At 36.0% G+C, this 22,777-nt stretch overlaps 1 protein-coding gene and 1 long non-coding RNA gene across 10 annotated transcripts in view; both read right to left on the bottom strand.

The window, feature by feature from the left end:
* Positions 1–4,742: 4,742 nt before the first annotated feature.
* Positions 4,743–8,467, bottom strand: LOC110450432. The gene is made up of 2 exons (XR_002462979.1): positions 8,384–8,467; positions 4,743–8,011 (listed from the first exon to the last, which is right to left on the bottom strand). It is a non-coding gene; the product is annotated as an uncharacterized LOC110450432 (long non-coding RNA).
* Positions 8,468–15,944: 7,477 nt separating this feature from the next.
* The window catches only part of LOC110450431 (EH domain-binding protein 1-like), a 92,334-nt gene continuing 85,501 nt past the window's right edge, over positions 15,945–22,777 (bottom strand). For all 9 annotated transcript variants that reach the window (XM_021497951.1, XM_021497955.1, XM_021497956.1 and 6 more), the window contains one exon: positions 15,945–17,844. In XM_021497951.1, the coding sequence (XP_021353626.1) occupies positions 17,760–17,844 (85 nt within the window). In that variant the 3' untranslated portion in view covers positions 15,945–17,759. The remainder of the gene's footprint in view (positions 17,845–22,777) is intronic.

Below are 22,777 nucleotides of genomic sequence, written 5' to 3'. Positions count from 1 at the left end.
TCACACACACAGTCATATACTTATCACACACACAGTCATACACTTGTCATATGTTGTTTCCCTTGACCAGCGTTGTCTCGCCTTGTCATTGCAAACGTCGATTGGAAACGCTTGATCAGTTTCATTTCAACGCTTCATTAAGTTGCGCAAGCTTGACTTGTCTAAAAGCCGCCTGCTTCATTGGACACTCCCAAATTGCATATTACAGATTAGCTAACAGACTAAATACAACAGATGAGCAAAGAGAACGTAATTAATTACGATGAGAATTGATTAAACAAGTTCGCCTCGCCCCGCGGAGCAGGTGCTCGCCGCCGTTTGTACTAATAATGGAAATTTAACACAGACAAAAACACTGACAGAAGCTAGCCAGTACCCCGAATGTTTAACAATTATTCTTTATAGTAAAATTATATATTCATATGAAGAATTTCTCGTGGGAATTATATTCATTTGTTTTTAAATCGTTACACACATTCATACATTGCAATACAGAGATACATTTGAATACACCAATATTTTATAAAAAGGTAATTGTCTATTTTTCGTATCGGGGTTTTTCTTTTCTCTAATTAAGGAAAGAATTTACAACTCAATATTATTCGCCGACCAGATTTTTGTTTGACATCTAACTTCTGAACGGTGTCTCCTGACGTTACACCGGCCGATTTTCTCGCTACCAGATACCGGGAGGTCTCTGCATATATTTTGCTCTAAGATGTATCGACACTATTTTAAAGGATAGTAATTAATTGGATTGAATTTTACATGTAGACAATTGAATAATGACACAACCTCAGTTCTAAGTATGACACTTCCGGTAGTCTAGCTATTCGGAGCCTGTTTGCATTCGGAAGTACATTTGTGTAATTTCATTGTTTCATCTTATTGTCCCGAGAAGACAAAATTTCGTTACCTTCAATTCTCGTTGTTTCGTCTCGAAAAAACGGCATTATATAATTGGCTTATATTTCTTTCAAATAGAAGATAAAAGAAAAAAATGGGGAAGTTAATCAGCGATCTTTCATTATTTTTTCGGGGAGGTAATCTCATCTATTTGGGACGAAAAGACGTAACAACGAAAAGGCACAAATGAAATTGGTCACCGTAGGTAGACTATATATCTTTTCCAGCTATACTCTGAAACATTTGAAATGTTTGATATTTCCATGTCTTTACTAACCTTGATAGATATCACACATGGCGATTATGATATAATTTTAATTCTATATAAATGGTCCATTAGCTACTTCGCTCACCAGGAATGAAACGGCGTTGTTACGCGATGAAAGGGGCATGGAGAGCTCATCGCTCACGTGATAGGGGGTCGGACGGGAGGGGCCTTGCCTGGTGGGCTTGTCCTCTGTACCGTGTGTGGTCCGGGGGTAGGAGGTCAGAGGTCAATCAACCGTGTCACAAGTGACCTCAACATCATTTCACGGAGGCGCATATTTTGAAACATCCACTCTTTTTCTGATAGCTGCCAAGTACACAACAAATCGAGGCCGGCAGAACTTTATTAATTTTGATAAACGATTTTCTTCTGACTGAAAAGTTAAAAAGGGACCCCTTGATTTCCTCAATAGGGCCATTGAGGACCTGATACAGTCCCGGAGTGGCCCCACAAAGGGCTTCCCAGTTAGCTCTCCTGGGCCATACTGGAAAACTGCTCGCGGGGACAAATTTTAATTTGTTTCGTGTGGAAGCACTTTTGTGCTAAAACACACATGCCGTGTTACTGTGACAAGATTTTTGTATTTTTCTTTATCATTCGAAAACCTGTCAAAGGTAGTTTGCGTTGCCGGGACTACTCGCGGTGGAGTGATATTTGACCCTTGCCGGTCTAAATTAAGGTGAAATGTCGCGATGTACCGAGACAAAGGTCAGATGTCATTCGGTGCAGACAAACAAAACCCCTCGTTCATATTTTCTCTTCAAAATTGAAGTCACTATATATTTGCCCATGTCATCAACGTACTATTAGCACAAGAAGTTGTGAAGCTATGGTTGATATAGGCCATCGTAGTTGTGTTATCTTGAGTCTGATCGTACAACTCATTATAATTGCAAAGTGTATTGAAAGACAACGTTATTGCACAGGGACTAGATATGTACATATAAGGCCGAGACCAATCATGTATCCGGCCCCTATGACAGTTTGAAATACCAAAAAATAGTTTCCCGTTACATACTTTCTTAATCGCTGTGCAGCAAATTTAATCTCCCTCGGAACAATGAATTGTTAATACAGAATCATCTTTATTATACTGGAGTTGTTAGAATATTATTCCGTTCAACTCTTTGGATTCGGAGACAGAAAATACCTGGCCTGCCTTTCTACGCTGCATGATAGTGTGTGATAACTGATACGGGATTCCTAGCAGAATCACGTAGTGTAGATAACCTGTGTTTAGCACGAATTTAAGTTTTCGAACTCACATTCTGTAGTTTATGGCGAGGACATTGATTTGTAGTTCACTTATTCCGACAGTCTTAGTTATGTAAAGAGGGGATACTTGATTTAGCGATACATGTTTTACGTTTATCTTCGCGAGTGTAGCTATCTCGCGAAAATTCAGTCATCTTTAGTAATACCGGAGAGACGGGGAAATAATCTGCTGCCCCTAGCGCATCATTTAGAATCCTCATCTTTTCTCTCACCATTCACAAAAGTGTTTCCCGTTCTACTTGTTCATGATTTTTCTGTCGTCCCCTACGGTATGATTTCTCTATCATTCACTTTGGTATGGTAGATATCACGTGAAAGGAAACAATTCTATGACGTCACGGGAAACATAAAATATAACGTCTCAATCAGCTATCGACGGGAGAGGTTGGCTGCAAATCAGGGTAAATAACAGATTACAAACGCTGGAAAGATATTGTTTTCAAACATACTAGTATCGGAAAGACGGAGATACTATATCATATCCTATGGTGAGGGAATGCTAGTGAAAGATCAACTCTTGGGTGAGATTCTTGAATGGAAGTACCTAAGTCACGTGGGTTTTCTCCGGGTACTCCGGTTTCCTCCCACTCGCTAACATCCGGGCTAACAAGAGTGATTAATATACGTTGAAATAACTTTTTTTCATAATTCTTGTTAAATAAAAAAAGTTTATATTTTAAGCCTCGGGTTAAACAATCAAGCAAATCACCCCTCGGGTTCAGGTTTCTCTGTCATACCGTCACGTGTTGTGTGAACATTTCTATCAAAAATAACGATTTTAATGCGTTGGACGATTTTAGCGAACGTGATGTTTCATAAATGAAACTCGACGAATGTTGCGACAGTGTTGTAAAGGTCATTTTCGTGTGCAGATAACGTGATGTTAATCACGCTGTGTCGGGTCGGGTTATCAAATGTGCATGAAGATATTATCTAAATTTACATAAGCATATATCGTCAATGTTGTATTGGCGAAAAAAACAAGCAAACTCACAAAAGTCTACTAGTATTTCTTCCATTTTTTTATAAGTAAAAGCATGTTGACAAACGCATGCTAATTTATATATTAAAATTGTAAGTAATAATGTTCATATACACAAATCACTTAGTACGGTCGCAGAATTTAAAAGGGTACGTCCTAATTACCAGTGACTATTTGTTTTAGCCTTTCCATTCATGAAGGGTAGGTATAACATTGTAACATTTACAAGATGGTGGTCATTGCGGCGATTTTACATGTTTTAAAAATTCATCTTAAAAGTTTATACCAAATATATAGATTCCGTTAAGATGAGTAACGATAGACACAATTTTAAAACGACGGTCATGAGGACCTTTTTGTATATTTGTGCGGCCAACTTCACATATAACACCCATCAACACATATCCCATACACTAGTGAAGATAAAAAGATCTTGCCGGTTCGGAGCGATAAGAAATGAATTAAACGGTTGTAACCCACTGCATCATCGAATGAGGCAACTCATGTAGGACCCTTCGCGGAATCGGACATATTTCATTTGGGACAAGAAGAGATCGAGATTGCTGGTACGTTAAAGTGACGTCATCATCAGTGGACACCGCCGTCGTTTGATCACAGCTGTTCGTCCCAATAAAGTTCACTGTCCGACAGTTTACAGAAGCCAGTGTACAGCAGATTATGTCTATATAAATCGTCTTTATTTTAAACCTGTTACGAAGACGAACAATCCCTAAACAAACTCGATACACTGGTAAAGACCCTATTGTATACAGGAACTCGCACATAAAATTAGTACTGGACAGCCATTGTCTTTATCATTAATGAGAGCAGGACGCAGTAACAGTTGTTGTAAAGCCTAGGGTCATTGCACGATTATTTGTTTGTCATTTACAAGATGGCGGTCATTGCGGCGATTTTAAATGTTTTTTAAATGTTTTGGTGGTGAAGGAAAGCCAGAGTTCAAGGAGAAAAATCACCGACCTACGGCAGTACAAGGCAGGCGACTGTCCCACGTAGGTCTCGAACAGGCGACCCAGTGGTGGAGGGCTCCTGGTAGCAGAATGTCATCACAGAGGCCTTACCACTTGGTCACCGCGGCCCTTTGATGATTGCCCGTTTAAGGAGCGAGATTATTTGATATACTTAATGGTAACAGTTTGCTTCCATTGGTATCTTTTAGACCAAAGGTTGGAAATCGAGATACAGTGAGATACTCCATCTGGAAGTGTTTTCAACTTATATATTTGCAGATTTGTCTTCCTGTTCCCTTTAATTGAACAACAGAGCTAAAAACAACTCCACAACAACAGAACTATTTCATTTTTAATGTTGCATGATTGACAGTTACAGACACAAATACACATTATAGTATTGAGATATAAGCTTGACCTTTGACTCCAGTAATCAAAATTCAAATAACTCCATATCTGCTGAATTGGTGAAACAAATAGACTTATATTTCAAAGCTTTAAACAGATTTTCACAATAAAAACCTAGTGATCTGTTGTCTGACTGCTTGAGAGTTAGATAGTACTATTCACTTATAATGGTGTTGTAAGGAATTTACAAACTATTTATTTTATTTTAAAGAACAAAACTTTGAAAAAATTGACTGCAACATTAAAGCACTATATACAACTAGCAAGCAGACTTCAATGTGACCCAGGTAAGCTCTCAACCCTGGCCCTATTGTATCTAACAAAACTTACATTTTGAATATTTTCCTTAACTCGTTCACCCCTGAATTACATAATGAACAATTCCAACCTTTGAATGGAAGAGTTCAAATGTTTCTTCAGTGGTGAATGAGTTAAAAGAAAGCACATTTTACAGGTACCTTACTGTGGAACTCTTTTGCGAAGAAGATAGATTTAGTCACAGTAAGGTACTAGTATCATATACCCTTAACCTACACACGTTTTAGTAAGAACACTCGCCTATACAGCAGGAATTGTATTTATCTCTGTTGTATATCGCCTACAAATACAGGGTTAAATATAAAACTCACAATTAGTCAAATGTTTTTTTTTATTTTATCATAATACTATATTGTTTTCTGGTGCAAAACCTGCAGCACAACATGGCACTATTCATACACAATGACCAAGACTGGTCCATTGGTTTCTCTTCACTGAAGAAAACATATTTTAATCACGAGTATGTCTATGGTAAATAAGCTGATCAATGAATACAGTACAATACCTGATTTTTTTTTTATACAATCAACCTAGATACAAAAATGTGAAGATGTACCTGATAAGCCTAAAGATTGACGGGAGTTCTGTTTGGGAAATGTTCTGATATTACAAAAATCTAACATTACATATATTTTTTTATAAAGGTCAATGATAAATGGCCTTGTACAAACAAATTCACTTTTAAGGAAAATTTTCAAATCGAATATCAAAATGTTGTAAATGAAATACCAGTCCAACTGAAAGAACTTGGTGCATTATGAAAATAAATATTTCAATAACTGATATGATATGAATTGAGATGTATTCCACACAAACAAACAACAATTCTGCTGTACATCCAAGAAATAATATCTTTAATAAAACATTACTGAATAAACATTATAAATATTTACAGATGTGATGTTATTACACCTACCTGTAATCAAAGAACACCTGTTAACATACACCTGTACATAACTTACCTGAACAGGTAAATACAGAACAGGTCAGGTAGGTATGATATAAGTTCTTGAGAAAGTAAACAATGTATATCTGTCATGATTTTATGATCTATGGGTTATACAAATTAAAAGCACCAACATAGAAAACATGATAAGATATCATAAACATGTTATCATGAAAAAAAAAAATGAAAAAAACCCTACAACATTTCAAGTGACATCAGACAGCTTTAAATGAAACTTCTCAATTGTTTTATATTGACTCTTAAACAAAATCTTATTTCTTGCTTGTTACAAAAACAAAGAACAGGTAGGAGGACTTGATAACTTAACAAAATACACACATTTCTTGTGAAAAACAGTTAACAAAATAAAATGAATTATGTAAGTTTTTCAGATTCAACATCACTCTAGACACCAGAGGACAAGTAAATATTCTGGTTAAGAGTAGGAGTTGTTAAAATGTTAATACATGTACCGTACTTTACCGGTAATAAGCCCATGCCTGGTAATAAGCCCACCCCCGACTTTTCATAATTTCAACTGATGCATACCTTCTTTTGAGTGAATTTGAAATGACTTATTTCAGTTGCTTGAATTACCAGGGTAAGTGAATTATTTCAGTTTCATGAATTAAGCGTATTATTTCTGCTGCTTTAATAGAGTTATTTAGTTCAGTCACCTAAATTCTGTGACCTGAACCAGTTGAATGTTAGTCACTGATATTAGGCGCTTTAATTTAGATGACTATCACAATAACGGATATTTTGAAAGTTGAAAATATTTCTGTAAACTTTAAATCTTATTGAGACCGTATAAACATGAGCATTTGAGCGAGTAAGATTATCAAACAAATAATTGGACATACAAATGACACAATACAGTGGACATCATTTCCAAAACTGCAAATTAAAAAAGTACCATTTTCAAGACATTTGATGTCAAAATCATACATCTTGTAAAAAGAATATTAAGGAGGAACAGCTAGTGGTTGCAGTTGAATGAGAATAGTAAAACAATTTTACACGAGTAACTGTAGTTACCTGAAGGTAAATGAACTATAGTATCCTCACTGATACAGTGACCTTGGTAACGTGGAGAATGACCTTGGTAACGAGGAGGTGATTGGATGATCTAGTCGAAAGTAATACAATGTACACAAGTTGCTGATGTTCGTCAGTACAATAATTGTAAATGAGAGTGCAATAAAGATAAATAAGCACAGTGACTTTTTATGATGTGTAAAAAGTGACTGACCCCAAATCTTAATACGGGTTCAGTCTCCACCAGCTTATATGACTTATGTAGGCTAATCCGCCATCAACTGTGGAAAAAATCAATGGATATAAATGTAAACAGGTCAAGAAAATGTCAATAAATTACTTAAAGACATTCTAATGGCTAAAAAAAAATGAGTTTGAACATTTCATGGATTTACAAAATTTAATGAAATACCCGATACATCTTCCATTGTTTCAACTCAGAGTACAAAACTTTTTTATCAAATCATGTGATATCGAGAACATGAATTCAATGGTATATGATGCTGTAAGGCAAAAAATAAAACGATGTTTAATTTACGCTTCCTGGTCACTGCAATCCAGAAACCAAAACGCTGTTTAACTTTTTACAAAATTTCTTTAAAATCACAAATATATGTTATACATGTACATGGCAATGACATATAAACATGTATGTGAATTGTGAACTAAGGTAAAATAATATAAAACGTAAAAATACAAGAGTATGACAAGCAACAAAGAACCATCTGGACATCACTCCAACATGTAAAGCACAATTGTAAGCTATATGTGTAACACAGCATTATCGGACTATCACGATCCTACCGGCTTTTCACATTGAGCAAAATCTCCACGATTTACGGAGAGACAGGAAGCATCCAACGCTGTTTAGGTTGTTAAATATAGGCACTGTTAAAGACCTGATACTACATCACAAATCTAGCTCAGCAAAACATTCAAGTACATACAGCTAACAAGAGTACCTAGCAGTCCACCAGTACATACAGCTAACACGAGTACCCAGCAGTCCTCCAGTACACATACAGCTAACATGAGTCCCTAGCAGTCCTCCAGTACATCCAGCCAACAAGAGTACCTATCAGTCCTCCATTACAGACGGCCAACAAGAGTACCTAGCAGTCTTCAGTAATTTTCTGAAGATTCATGATTTTTTTTTTCATGTTCATGTATCAAAATTAATTTCTTCAATACAACTGTTGATTTCTAGAAAGTCCAGATCATTAAGGTTCCATTGAGGGAGTTTCCCCAGAGTCCATATTAGGGTTAAAGACCTGATACTACATCACAAATCTAGCTCAGCAAAACATTCAAGTCCATACAGCTAACAGGAGTACCAAGCAGTCCTCCAGTACATATACAGCTAACAGGAGTACATAGCAGTCCTCCAGTACATCCAGCCAACAAGAGTACCTAGTAGTCCTCCAGTACATACAGCAAACAAGAGTACCTAGCAGTCATCCAGTACATACAGCTAACACGAGTACCCAGCAGTCCTCCAGTAAATACAGCTAACAAGAGTACCCAGCAGTCATCCAGTAAATACAGCTAACAAGAGTACCCAGCAGTCCTCCAGTACACATACAGCTAACAGGAGTCCCCAGCAGTCCTCCAGTACACATGCAGCTAACAGGAGTACCTAGCAGTGCTCCAGTACATACAGCCAACAGGAGTACCTAGCAGTCATCCAGTACATACAGCTAACATGCGTACCTAGCACCCCTCCAGTACATACAGCTAATAGGAGTACCCAGCAGTCCTCCAGTACACATACAGCTAACAGGAGTCCCCAGCAGTCCTCCAGTACACACAGCCAACAAGAGTACCTATCAGTCCTCCATTACAGACGGCCAACAAGAGTACCTAGCGGTCCTCCAGTACATACAGCTGACAGGAGTTCCTAGCAGTCCTCCAGTACACACAGCCAACAAGAGTACCTATCAGTCCTCCAGTACATACAACTAATAGGAGTACCTAGCGGTCCTCCAGTACATACAGCTAACAGGAGTACCCAGCAGTCCTCCAGTACACATACAGCTAACAGGAGTACCTAGCAGTCCTCCAGTACATACAGCTAACAGGAGTACCCAGCAGTCCTCCAGTACACACACAGCAAACAGGAGCACATAGCAGTTCTCCAGTACATACAGCCTACAAGAGTACCTAGCAGTCCTCCAGTACATACAGCTAACAAGAGTACCCAGCAGTCATCCAGTAAATACAGCTAACAAGAGTACCTAGCAGTCCTCCAGTACATACAGCTAATAGGAGTACCTAGCAGTCCTCCAGTACATACAGCCAACAAGAGTACCTAGCAGTCCTCCAGTACATACAGCAAACAAGAGTACCTAGCAGTCTTCAGTATTTTTCTGAAGATTCATGATTATTTTTTTTCATGTTCATGTATCAAAATTAATTTCTTCAATACAACTGTTGATTTCTAGAAAGTCCAGATCATTAAGGTTCCATTGAGGGAGTTTCCCAGAGCATCCAGATTTCCAAGGTTCCATTGATGGAGTTTCCCAGAGAGTCCAGATTACCAAGGTTCCATTGAGGGAGTTTCCCAGAGAGTCAAGATTACTGTCAGGTTCAATTGAGGGAGTTTCCCAGAGAGTCCAGATTACAGAGGTTCCTTTGAGGGAGTTTTCCCAGAGAGTCCAGATTACAGAGGTTTATTTGAGGGAGTTTGCCAGAAAGTCCAGATTACTGTCAGGTTCCATTGAGGGAGTTTCCTAGAGAGTCCAGATTACAGAGGTTCCATTGAGGGAGTTTCCCCAGAGTCCAGATTACAGAGGTTTCATTGAGGGAGTTTCCAAGAGAGTCCAGATTACCAAAGTTCCATTGAGGGAGTTTCCCAGAGAGCCCAGATTACCAAGGTTTCATTGAAGGAGTGTCCAAGAGAGTCCAGACTACCAAGGTTCAATTGAGGTAGATTCCCAGAGAGTGCAGATTACAGGGGTTCCATTGAGTGAGTTTCCCAGAGAGTCCAGATTACTGTTAGCTAGGTTCCATTAAGGGAGTTTCCCAGAGAGTCCAGATTACAGAGGTTCCATTGAGGGAGTTTCCCGGAGTCTGGATTACCCAAGTTCCAGTTCATGTGACACATACATCTGAAGTTTTGTAACACATGTGTTCCTTTATACACACATATGTACCAAATCCATATCTGTCTCTGCATAAAGCTCAGTAGACAAACTTTCTACACAGTCTCCATGTGAGTACAATATAATACATATCAAAATACATACATACTTCTGCATTTCCTAACCTATATATATTTGAAATTAATGATCTTCACAAGTAAAAAATCTAATTTTCTTTTCCAAATTTTGTTTTCTTTCAGCAGAACACAATTTGCTTCTCTGATTATCCTGATATGCTTATAACAATGAAAACTTTTAAGAAAAAATAAGAGAAAATTAGACTGAAATTGATACACTGTCAGATTTCAGATTTGTCCAACTTGATGGAAGAGCATTAATCAACATAAAAGGTAATATATTAGTAACCTTACAGACTATCAACTTGAGTAGAGTCTACAGTCCTCAGCTTAGACAGGTTAACAGGTGACAGAGGGTTCTGTTTAGACAGGTTTACAGATTATACAGTGGACTGTTAAGACACAGTATACCATTTAGACAGGTTTACAGACAGGTTTACAGACTATAGTGTACTGTTAAGACAGGTTTACAGACTATACAGTATATTGTTTAGACAGGTTTACATACTATACAGTATATTGTTTAGACAGGTTTACATACTATAGTGTACTGTTAAGATAGGTTTACAGACTAGAAAGTGTACTGTTTAGACAGTTTGATGAATTATAGAGGGTTCCGTTTACACAGGTTATATTGCACATGGTTCAGGTTTATGATGGTCCTTCATTCACTAGATCATGTGAACAACTGGAAATTATGGCACCTTTTAATGTTATCAAATACAAGCTCTTGTATCAAGCAATCTTAAATACCTGTGGTATATTTCAACTATCACTTAAGGCTGTATGGTACCTTAAAAAAATCCCTTAATATTTATAAATACGTAAAACGCTGCATACTGTATTGGTATATCTGTCTTACACGTGTGTCGATAAAATAATATGTGCATCTTTTACATTTGTTTTTGATGTATTAGTTAAAATAAATTCTTGGTGATTTAGTGTTTAACTCTTTTTGTTAAGGATATACATGTCACATAAAGATTGCATACAGTATTAAGTCATTATGTCACAGTAAGGTAGCATACAGCCTTAAGTCTTCATGTCACAGTAAGGTAGCATACAGCCTTAAGTCTCCATCTTATAGTGAAGTAGCATACCGCCTTAAGTCTTCATGTCACAGTAAGGTGGCATACAGCCTTAAGTCTCCATGTCACAGTAAGGTAGCATACAGCCTTAAGTCTCCATGTCACAGTAAGGTAGCATACAGCCTTAAGTCTCCATGTCGCAGTAAGGTAGCATACAGCCTTACGTCTCCATCTTATAGTGAAATAGCATACAGCCTTAAGTCTCCATGTCACAGTAAGGTAGCATACAGCCTTAAGTCTCCATGTCGCAGTAAGGTAGCATACAGCCTTACGTCTCCATCTTATATTGAAATAGCATACAGCCTTAAGTCTCCATGTCACAGTAAAGTAGGATACATCCTTAAATCTCTGTGTCTCAGTAAAGTTGCATACAGCCTTAAGTCTTCATGTCATAGTAAGNGTCAAAGTAAGGTAACATACACCCTTAAGTCTCCATGTCACAGTAAAGTAGCATACAGCCTTAAGTCTTCATGTCATAGTAAGGTAGCATACATCCTTAAATCTCTGTGTCTCAGTAAAGTTGCATACAGCCTTAAGTCTTTCAGCCTTAAGTCTTCGTGTCACGGTAAGGAAGCATACAGCCTTAAGTCTTTATTCCACAGTAAGATAGCATACCTCCTTAAGATTATCAGAAAACTGGTGTTTTATAATAGCTTACTACTTTATAAATACAATAAAAAAACACCATATAATATATCTGAGACAGCAATTTTAGTAATATCTCTTAAAATCATAGGATTTGTAACCTTATTTTCTATATAAATAAATGAAAAACAAATCCCAAGTTTCACACTTTTCTCTGTGAATGTTTGCACAGTAGCAACATTCGGATCTGTGGAGGTCAGTAAGTGTGACGGGTTAACTTGTAGATACAAGTGAAACTGAACAAAACTTTTGACTTTTTTTTCCTTCAAGATTTAAAAACAAAGCTTTTCATTCATTTTATGTTGTACGTTTGTTTAAAGAATTGTTTTTGCTATACAAAAAGTACTCTTATTAGTACTTTAATTAGTGTACAAATTTCAAGCAAAAAAACAATGTCAGACAAAATAAAAGGAAACCACAGATTTGAATTTTTCAGGTCCATTGCAAGGATATGACAGATAAAGAGATGAACAAAGGATGACATTTACCTGAAAATACACCTACCACCCGGTCAGAAGCATGCCTTCTCACCTGACTCATGTATATACCCAACATCGCCCTAGCACCTGATCATAAACACATCCGACATGCATCACACTTTGTGTAGGCAGGAGTTGTCATCATTTTTCACGAAATAGTAGTGATATAACAACAAACAGAGTACCTGACCTTTTTGTCATTTCAGTACCGATTACAACACGATGTGTACTTCAGGTCAATTTACATACAGATTAACGTTATCACATATCTTGGATTTCTGACTTTACAGAACGTGATATTTTTCTACAACAAAAACTCTTTTCATATAATAAATTATGTTGCCGAAGAAATCTACCGTATTAATAATATGAATGATAAACAATAAAAAACGCCTTCTTTATAAGGAGGTTGGCAGCCACATCAGGTTAACATGTACGTAACAGGAAAGAGAATAGTGTGCTTCCGACGGGGATCGAACCCACGATCTCCAGGTTCCAAGTGGGACGCTCTACCACTGAGCTTAAGTGAAATTCCCTCTAGCTCGAAGCTAGAAGGCAGCCATAATTCTATGTAAAATTAAAATCAGCCACACATACATATAAAGCTGAATGCATGTACATCTGCCACACATACATATAAAGCTAAATGCATGTACATCTGCCACACATACATATAAAGCTGAATGCATGTACATCTATAGGTTCAACTACAATACAAAGTTACTTCTTCAAATGTTTTACTGATATTCAACTTACATAGTACATAGTCAAGGTCATATTGTAAACAATTTATATACCGTAGTAAGACGGATGTCTAAATATGTGTATGTTACCCTGTGGTGACTGATATTCAATAACAGACAATGTTTATAACTGATATTCAATAACAGACAGTGATTATAACTGATATTCAATAACAGACAGTGTTTATAACTGATATTCAATAACAGTCATTGTTGTACGGCAATATTAATTTATTCAACATGTAGTCATAATGTGGTTCATTGATGTTCAATCTACATACAAATAGGTGCAGTATTTGTTAGTTAGTTCACTGTTGTGATTAACATTTCTTCAAAACATGAGTTGAAACAGGTACACAATGTTTTTTTACATAGTATCACAGATGATTTGGTTAAAACGACACAGGGATCACCATCAGGTTGGCTATCCAGATAGGCTGTATACAGCAACAATTTTAAAGCAACACACTTACAAATCATATATCTTGAACACGAATTGGTATTTAGCCAAACATTCAAGACTTAAATTCTCAACACCAGTTTTCCTCACTAGTTACAAAGCGTACAGATCTCTGCAGGCATTTGTACTGAGATTTTCTTGAATTACATCATATTTTTTATAACGCTTACTAAACACACATGATCATATAATGGTAATTGATGCGCCCTTATATACGGTAAAACCTTAATATAATGCCCCTCCTTTAATTTGCAACCTCGCTTACAGCCAGTTTTTATTTGTCTCTATATATCACCAAATCCCTTTACAGTGCCAATGTTACGTTATGGTGGCAGTTTAACTCATTCACCTCTAAAGACACATTTGAACTCCTCCAATTCAAAGGTTGGAATAGTTCATTACAAAATGTCAGGGGTGAATACATTGCAACATATATAACTGATAGCTTAGTGTGTCCCCCTCAAATATATTGTCAATCTAATTGATTAAAGGCCGAGCATCTTGTATTACAGTGTAGCACAATCTAACAACTTAATTGATAGGCAGGTTTTATCAATCGCCCAACCAGACACCATTGCAAATTTAAACGGTTGACAAATATAATCTCAAGAGATAAATACCATCAATACTGAAATAGCATCATCCCAACAGCAAATTCAAGCATTTTTGAGAAAAATGTACAGGCATGAGATTTCGCAAAATAAAGTATACGCACAAAATTATTTAGATTTTGAGTAATTCATGTTAATACACCCGAGCAAATCAAATTTATAGGTTCCACCTTTGTACACTGTGTATACAAACCGTATACATACATCATAACAATTAAATTTACATGTTTAAATTAAGTCTCCAAACAGCATAACAAACAGATGGGATAGGCTACCTTAAATACATAGTAACAAAATCTCATATCAATGTAAAGTCATGAGAAATTCTTATTGAAACTTTGACAAAATATATTTCTGAAACAATAACAATTTGGAATGATAGTTCACAACCTTTACTTTTCAAAAGATGCCAAATTTCTAAATAGTTGCAATGAAGCAAAATCCAAGTTGCAAATTATCTACTGTACCACGATTTAGATTGATCTTTTTTCTGTGAATAAAAATAAGCAAAGGATTATTTTTACAAAGATACAATTTCTTGTAAATGATAAAAAAAAAGGGAATAGCGTTCAAAACGTCTAATTCTACTAAAATCAATTAATAATAAGCAAATATACTATTCATTAATACTTTAAGTGTGTTTTCATTTTAGAAATTCTACAATTTTTTCTATTCTACAATGGAAAATAGGTACTGGTACTACAAACAAAATGAAAATAATACTGATATATCCTTAATAACACATTTAAAGCAGATTTTAAAACACTCTGCATACCATATTTGCTCTAAAATCGTAACACATATATCTATTCTGGATCCCCTTTAGGCAAGTTCGTAGGGTACAATGCTTTCATTTTACAGTTAATTGGGAAGATCCATACCGTCATCTCAATTATTAAAATAAATCTCCCCAAAAAGCACCTGTGTATTATACAGGAGTGTGCACAATACACGAATAATAACAGTAAATTTACATATGAAAATGAAAATGTTTTGAAAACTTTGTGTAAACACAGGTAATTTTGAGTATATAGTCTAAGGGTGATACTTCTTAAATCAAGGAAAAGTATATTCTAGTTTTCATAATTATTCAATATCACAAATTGAAATTTTAACCCTCATTTTTTTTATTGAGCTAGCAGAGCTCAGCTCGCTATAATCAAGTCAAATGAAAGTGAAACGGAAAGATGGATTTACGATCTCGAATACAATCACCCAGGAAAGCATTTTTTTCTTTTTAAATCTCCAGATCATCAGGTGACTTCTACATGTAATTTCTACACGCCTAGGAATATACCTTTACCAATGAAACACAACACCCCCACACTCAGGTAGATAGACCATGCTGGTTCAAACAAACACTTTAGCTAGAACTATAAGCCTGGATCAACTTATAAAAGTATTTAACTTTGGAAATAATGATTATTTGAATGTTTAAAAACATGGCATTACATTTCATATGGTTGCATAACGTCATGATTGTTTTCTATAACATATCAACCATCGGAAACCGGTATTTAATAAATGGTTTTATTTTACTTTAGGCCACATGAAAATAAAACATGTTTCTAAACAACATGTTTTCTTTTCTTAGTAACTCCAGAAAAGGTAAAAAAAAACCACCAAAAAACTCTGCTTTACCTGCTCAAAATTTATTTTAAAACTTCAGGCAGGGTTGGCACAGCAAGAGAAAAAGAAACCAAATAACTTTATAATGTTATAATAATTTTTTTTACTCATTAACTCATTTACCCCTGAAAAGACACATTTGAACCCTTCCATTTCAAAGGTTAGAATAGTTCATTATGAAACTCCAGGGGTGAATGATCATGAGTCAAGTGAACAGAATAGACCTGGTCTTATAGACAGAATGTCAGAGTTTTGTTTTCCAGTGGTTTAAAAGTTAAATAATCAATCACACAAGGCTGTACTTGTGTAGTTCATCGATCGTCACAGAATTAAAGTCTTCAATATCTGTGCTTCTGATTGAAAATTAATTCAAGAGTGTTCTGATATCATCTAGCTCCAAAAATATATTTTGCTTTGTCCTTCAGACATTTTTTAAAATTAATTTCTGAAACATTACCTTAATTTTAGCCTTTTTTTGACATTTGCCTCATAAATAGTTCAAATGTCATCATGCGGACTACTTGCCAGGGGAGACAATTAAGGGGAGATAAGCACATGGATTAACTGAAAAAATAGGGATCACAACACAGAATACTGAGGGCACATTATTTTCTAGTTACCTTCATTAAAGTTACCATTGGACATTTTTCACTCATTCTTCATGTAGTTTTTAATGCTATTTTTCTTGAACAAATTATAATTTAATGGTTTTAGCCACAGATGCACTGAACATTTCAGGCTAAACCAACTTTTACTTTTATATCCCAACTTAAACCGTTGATGTCTCTTATTTGTTTTACCCCGACAGTATTTGTAAGATTTTTTTTTTTTATTTGTAGTATATATTTGCTTTTTTTTTTTGCTGTATCATGACAGAGGATACAGTTATTTTGAAAGTATGTATACAGAACCAACAGCATGATGGAAATGTCCAATTGGGATTTTGTGTGATTTTATGTCCTGTATCCTGTACAGCTTCAGCAATGGCTCTTATCCACATCTCTTTGCCACATTTCCCTCCTATTTTTGATTTATTGTTTCTATCCTTTTACATTTTCCACATTTCTGTCTTTAAATTCCTGTTTTCGGCATTAGTCCACTTGTTAACACTGCTTCCAAGTAAGTTGTCACATACTAAAATCAAGCATAGCCCAACTTCCTGTTCGGGTGGTGCCACATTCTGATAGAGTATCGTCCTTGTGCTTCCTGTTGAGGCGGTTGCACATTCTCAATTACGCACAGCCCAACTTCCTGTTTAGATGGTGCCACATTCTGAGACAGCATTTTCCCACTTCTGAATTTAATGTAGCCCAACTTCCTGTTCAGGAGATTTCACATTCTGAATTTACCATAGCCCAACTTCCTGTTGAGGAGGTTCCACATTCTGAATTTTCCATAGCCCAACTTCCTGTTAAACTGATCTATCCACCTCTGTTGTAGCCCCACATTTCTGATTAACTTTAATCAACTGCCTCTTCATATATATGGTGCCACATTCATGATCAGCACCGCCTTCCTTTCTTTTAAGGTTGTGCCACATTTTGCCTTCCTTTCTATTAAGGTGGGGCCACACTTTGCCTTCCTTCCTATATGAAGGTGGGGCCACACTTTGCCTCCTTTCCTGTTTATGGGTGCCACATTAGAAGTAATTCCAGCCTGTAAAGGAAATTCCACATTCGGATGGCTCCACAATCTAAAGTCTGGAATAATCCCACATCTTGTCAGGATGGTGCTAGTTTACTGGACACAGCAAGGCTTGTTAAGGTGGTTCCTTTCTACTGGACACAGCACTGCTTATCCTGTTGGTGCAGAAATTTTCCCTCGGACACCACCTGGTCCAACTTCTCCTCATCCTCAATCCTGTTAACAAAAGATGACAATGTTCAGGTTTTATCACAAACATGATGACACAATGATTTACTGGGTGACTGGTTCCAAAGACATCTCTCTTGATGTCTGAACCACCAGAAAAAAAGAAAAAGAAAAAAGGACATGAAACACATTCATGAAATGGACGCATAAAATAAATTTGCAGTTTCAGAAACGATAAAATTCAAGCAATTACATAAAAGATGTCAAAAAAATTTGAAAACAATTAATTTAAACAATTTGATTCATCTACAAGTTAGTTCTCACCTGGTTTTACCAGCTTGTCTAATTACCTACCACAGACAGCAGACACCTGGATTTTACCTGTATATTCTGTGACAGGTATGGTCATATATCCTAAAATGTTTGTAGACCCCAGTCAGCAATGTGCTCTCACGTTGAATATCCAAGTTGGACGGCTTCGTAGTAAAGTTAAGCCATTATATAGGAGTATTTCGAATATTTAATGAGGATGTTTTGTAGGTAAAATCAGCTTCTTAGCTGTGTAAGTAACTTGTTGGGAGTGTTAGTAATAGCATTAAGGCAATCCGTTTGTGGAATTTTAAAGCTGTTTTGTAAATATTGCATGTACCGTACCTACCTAGTATCAGGGCTATACTGGAAATAGACATAGCAGGAGGAATCAAATGGATTTTTTTTTTGAAAATTAAAATATGTTAAAACGCTATCATATCATTTAAATAACACTGGCTGATGGTACTAAACATGTTGTCTGGTGGTGTGTTTTTGTCGTTTGTGTTATTTTCTGTTGTTCCTTGTAGCATGTGAATATATTCAATTTTGATATTTAATTTTTTTCTTTTGGTTTGATGTCTTTTTATTCAAATTTAGAGTAACTATTTATTTGAATAGAGTCAATTGAACTTAAAAATATCAGAAATGAGAAGGAAACGTTACCGAAGCTAATTTGACAAAGGCAGAGAGAAAATCATTTGATGTTACATTTCTTCACCACTGGTCTCATTTAACAACGTGTAATAACATGGACATGTTAAATATGTGGAAAGCGAAAGTAAGAATTGGGCTAATTTGACAACAACAGCAGGAGATAAATTGGCAATAATGTCTATGACCAGATGTCACAGGGTTGCAATCCAGTGTCACTGTTCGGTGAGCCATACGCACACAAATAGGGCCAATGCTTGCCTGCCTGTGTCGCCTCATTCACAGGTAATGAAGCGAAACTCTACACCAACCTAGCCAGTTTAAAAGTCTAGAAACGTTAAGACAACTGGTGAAATACATGGACGCGGAAATAACGAGAGAATGAGTGATTTTTCAGCTGAAGCTTGGGCAATGTTACCTGTTCTGAGCTTAGGTATATAGAGAGTCGACTCATTATTTCCACCTGGCTGACCGACAACTCTCGATTCTGATGCAGCGGACAAGTTAATGGGTGAATAAAAAGATGTGCAGAAAATTGCTTAGTAACTGGTGAAACCATCAGGTTGTAGTTTCAGACGAATGAGTTTGAATGGACGCCCAACATGAAGAAATTATCTCTTCATCACCAAACCATTACGCCTGTGCCAATACGCATTGAGATGTACGGACACAGGGGAAAACAGAAAGCCATTAACATTATCAAATATGGAAACATCAGTCTTATATAGAAGGCCAATTTGATGACTTCATCTAAAGACCATTAGCATACTTATTACCTGAATGTTGTGCAAATAAATACGTTATTGATGCCGAGAGGTCACTCGGCATGCACCGACCGTCTATAACAGGTATAACGTGTCTGTGGAAGAAAGGTGGCACCACTTCAAAGAAGCATCAAAAGCGTCGGAAAACAAGCCACAGATTAGATGCCGTGATTCAGGAACCAACTCACATCATATTTCCATTCTTGAACGTACAGATTCTCAGTTTGTATTCTCTGTACTCGAGAACACACAACTCACCTATAGTTAGTTGTTTATCCAATTTTTCAACCTATTGTTGTGTAAGAGAAGTAAAACGTTTTTCAAGATGACAAAAATGTTTTTGTATGTTTCTTAAGGAAGTTGATATCTCAAATCTGAAGTCCTAGCTTTTACACATGAATGATACAGATAATTTTGACTTAAAAGCTTACAAGCAGTATTTGATTTATTGTACCAGATATAATTTGAAAATAAAATTTCCACAAATTCATGTTTAACAATAAAAAAGACACTTATTTGACCACTGTGTCCTAATTACAGTACATAACACACCTTCTATTGGCGAGGCAGGTGTACTTAAGGTTTCGTAAAAAAAATGTCAACAGTTTATCAGTTTATTAAAAGCTATATGTCCCAGACAAGATTTCACAAGAAATTTTACACATATTTGACCTTTGACCTTGAGGTCAAGATCACATGTACAGTCACTTACAAATGACAGTGCACTTGACTTCACACTTTCAGTAGATGATGAAGACACAGTTAAGTTTGATGTTTCATGGATAACAACTGTTTTCTGGGCATAATTTTGCAGTAAATATGTTTCACTTATTTGACCTTTGACATTGACGTGGCGTGAATGCCACCTAACTTACAGTGCATTGCACATTTCCTAGTTGTGATACAGGTATACTTCAAGTTTTATCAAGATTGTTCTTTTAAGGTACCCGGTTCATAATTATTCCATTTTCCTAAACTGATTTTTAATAGAATATGTGAAACATTAAATATCAGTCAACTCAACCGTGCTTCTATCATCTAAATTTATGCCATAATGTTCTTATACAATTTGCAAGTTAAATATTCATTCAATAATACAATCTTGAATTATTACCATTCAAGTTTAACTTTCAAAAAATTAAATTCATAAAAAAGGACTAGAAAAGCTGCCTTTTCCTGGCTGACATTAATCCTGTATCTTAATGATTTATATAACAGGTTTCGCTATGTACTTTATATTAATTTATGGCGTTCAACTGAATTCCTAGCGGTACATGAACTGTACTTTCTAAAGAGTGCAAAACAACCCCCAAAAGTCCAGCACCAAATTAAAAACTAATTTTTAATTGGCAATTTACATTTTAATAACCCCAATTATGTGCATTTTGATGGACATGCCGAATTTGTTTTAAAATCTAAAAGACAAATCTATTAGTCGATAGATGGAGAAGACATCACCACCAGAAAAAAGAAGTATTTAAAAAGCACAAATGGGAAATTTTCATTTTTTTTTTATTTTCATGTGATGTTCATTTCTGATGTGAATTAACATGATTTTGAGCTGTCATCTACAATAGAAAGTAATGTTAATTATATTGTCATTGGGCCTGTCTTGGAGGCAGAAGTTAAGTCCCTGGTGGCTTGAAGCTCGCCTGTTAAAACGGAGCTGTCCCTGATAGTGTGTGACAACCCTACACAGTGTTATTGGGTACCCTAGCTAGTCATAAGAAGATTACATATTTAATTAGCCTCCCTTGAAAGGACAATAGAGGATTAGGTATTAAGCTTTAAAAAGGATTAAACATCAGAAAATTTACTGTTGCTAGATATCTAGGCTTAAATTTCATCATAAACTAGACAATCTTGTTCGTTTATTTTCAGTTAAGATAATAAACTTCAAGATTTTATTTCCTTCATCATGTTAGGAGATTAAACAAATGTAATAAACAAATTTAACTAAATAATTTTCTCTTTACCAGAATAAACCTTCTATATTTACTCTACTTCTGGAAAATTGCAACACGAAATGCCGACATTGCATATTTGAAATTGGTGTACAACACTGATGTCTGGTGTTGTACGTATGTTGTACAACACTGATGTCTGGTGTTGTATGAATGTTGTACAACATTGATGTCTGGTGTTGTATGTATGTTGTACAACATCGACAGCTGGTGTTATATTTCTGATGTCTGGTGTTGTATGTATGTTGTACAACATTATTTCTGGTGTTGTATGTTTGTTGTACAACATTGATGTCAGGTGTTGTATGTATGTTGCACAACACTGGTGTCTGTGCTATATGTTTGTTGTACAACATTATTTCTGGTGTTGTATGTTTGTTGTACAACATTGATGCCAGGTGTTGTATGTTTGTTGTACAACATTGATGGCTGGTGTTGTATGTATGTTGTACAACATTGATGTCGGGTGTTGTATGTTTGTTGTACAACAATGATGTCCGGTGTTGTATGTTTGTAACATTGATGCCTGGTGTTGTATGTTTGTTATACAACATTGATGTCTGGTGTTGTATGTTTGTAACATTGATGTCTGGTGTTGTATGTTTGTTGTATAACATTGATGTCTGGTGTTGTATGTATGTTGTACAACAATGATGGCCGGTGTTGTATGTTTGTTATACAACACTGCTGCCTGGTGTTGTCTGTTTGTTGTATAACATTGATGTCTGGTGTTGTATGTTTGTTGTACAACATTGATGTCAGGTATTGTATGTTTGTTGTACAACATTGATGGCTGGTGTTGTATTTCTGATGTCTGGTGTTGTATGTATGTTGTACAACACTGATGTCTGGTGCTATATGTTTGTTGTACAATAGTGATGTCTGGTGTTGTATGTATGTTGTACAACATTGATGGCTGGTGTTGTATGTATGTTGTACAACACTGATGTCTGGTGTTGTATGTATGTTGTACAACACTAATGTCTGGTGTTGTATGTTTGTAACATTGATGTCTGGTGTTGTATGTTTGTTATACAACACTGATGCCTGGTGTTGTATGTTTGTTGTATAACATTGATGTCTGGTGTTGTATGTATGTTGTACAACAATTAATGATGTCTGGTGTTGTATGTTTGTAGTTTGTGAAAAATGTATGACAGGTTTGGGTGTTTGATTACCAATGTCAGAAAAAAATAACTTGGATATAAATTGTATGAACAAGACTTGGAAGATGATTTTTAACACTTGAACATTTTAATCAACGTTCCCAGGTTCCCCCCCCCCCCCCCC

Source organism: Mizuhopecten yessoensis, unplaced genomic scaffold (genome assembly GCF_002113885.1).
Source record: "Mizuhopecten yessoensis strain PY_sf001 unplaced genomic scaffold, ASM211388v2 scaffold5229, whole genome shotgun sequence".
Classification (NCBI taxonomy): domain Eukaryota; kingdom Metazoa; phylum Mollusca; class Bivalvia; order Pectinida; family Pectinidae; genus Mizuhopecten; species Mizuhopecten yessoensis.
Note: the sequence above shows the minus strand (reverse complement) of the source record. Positions and strands in the feature narration are given on the sequence as shown.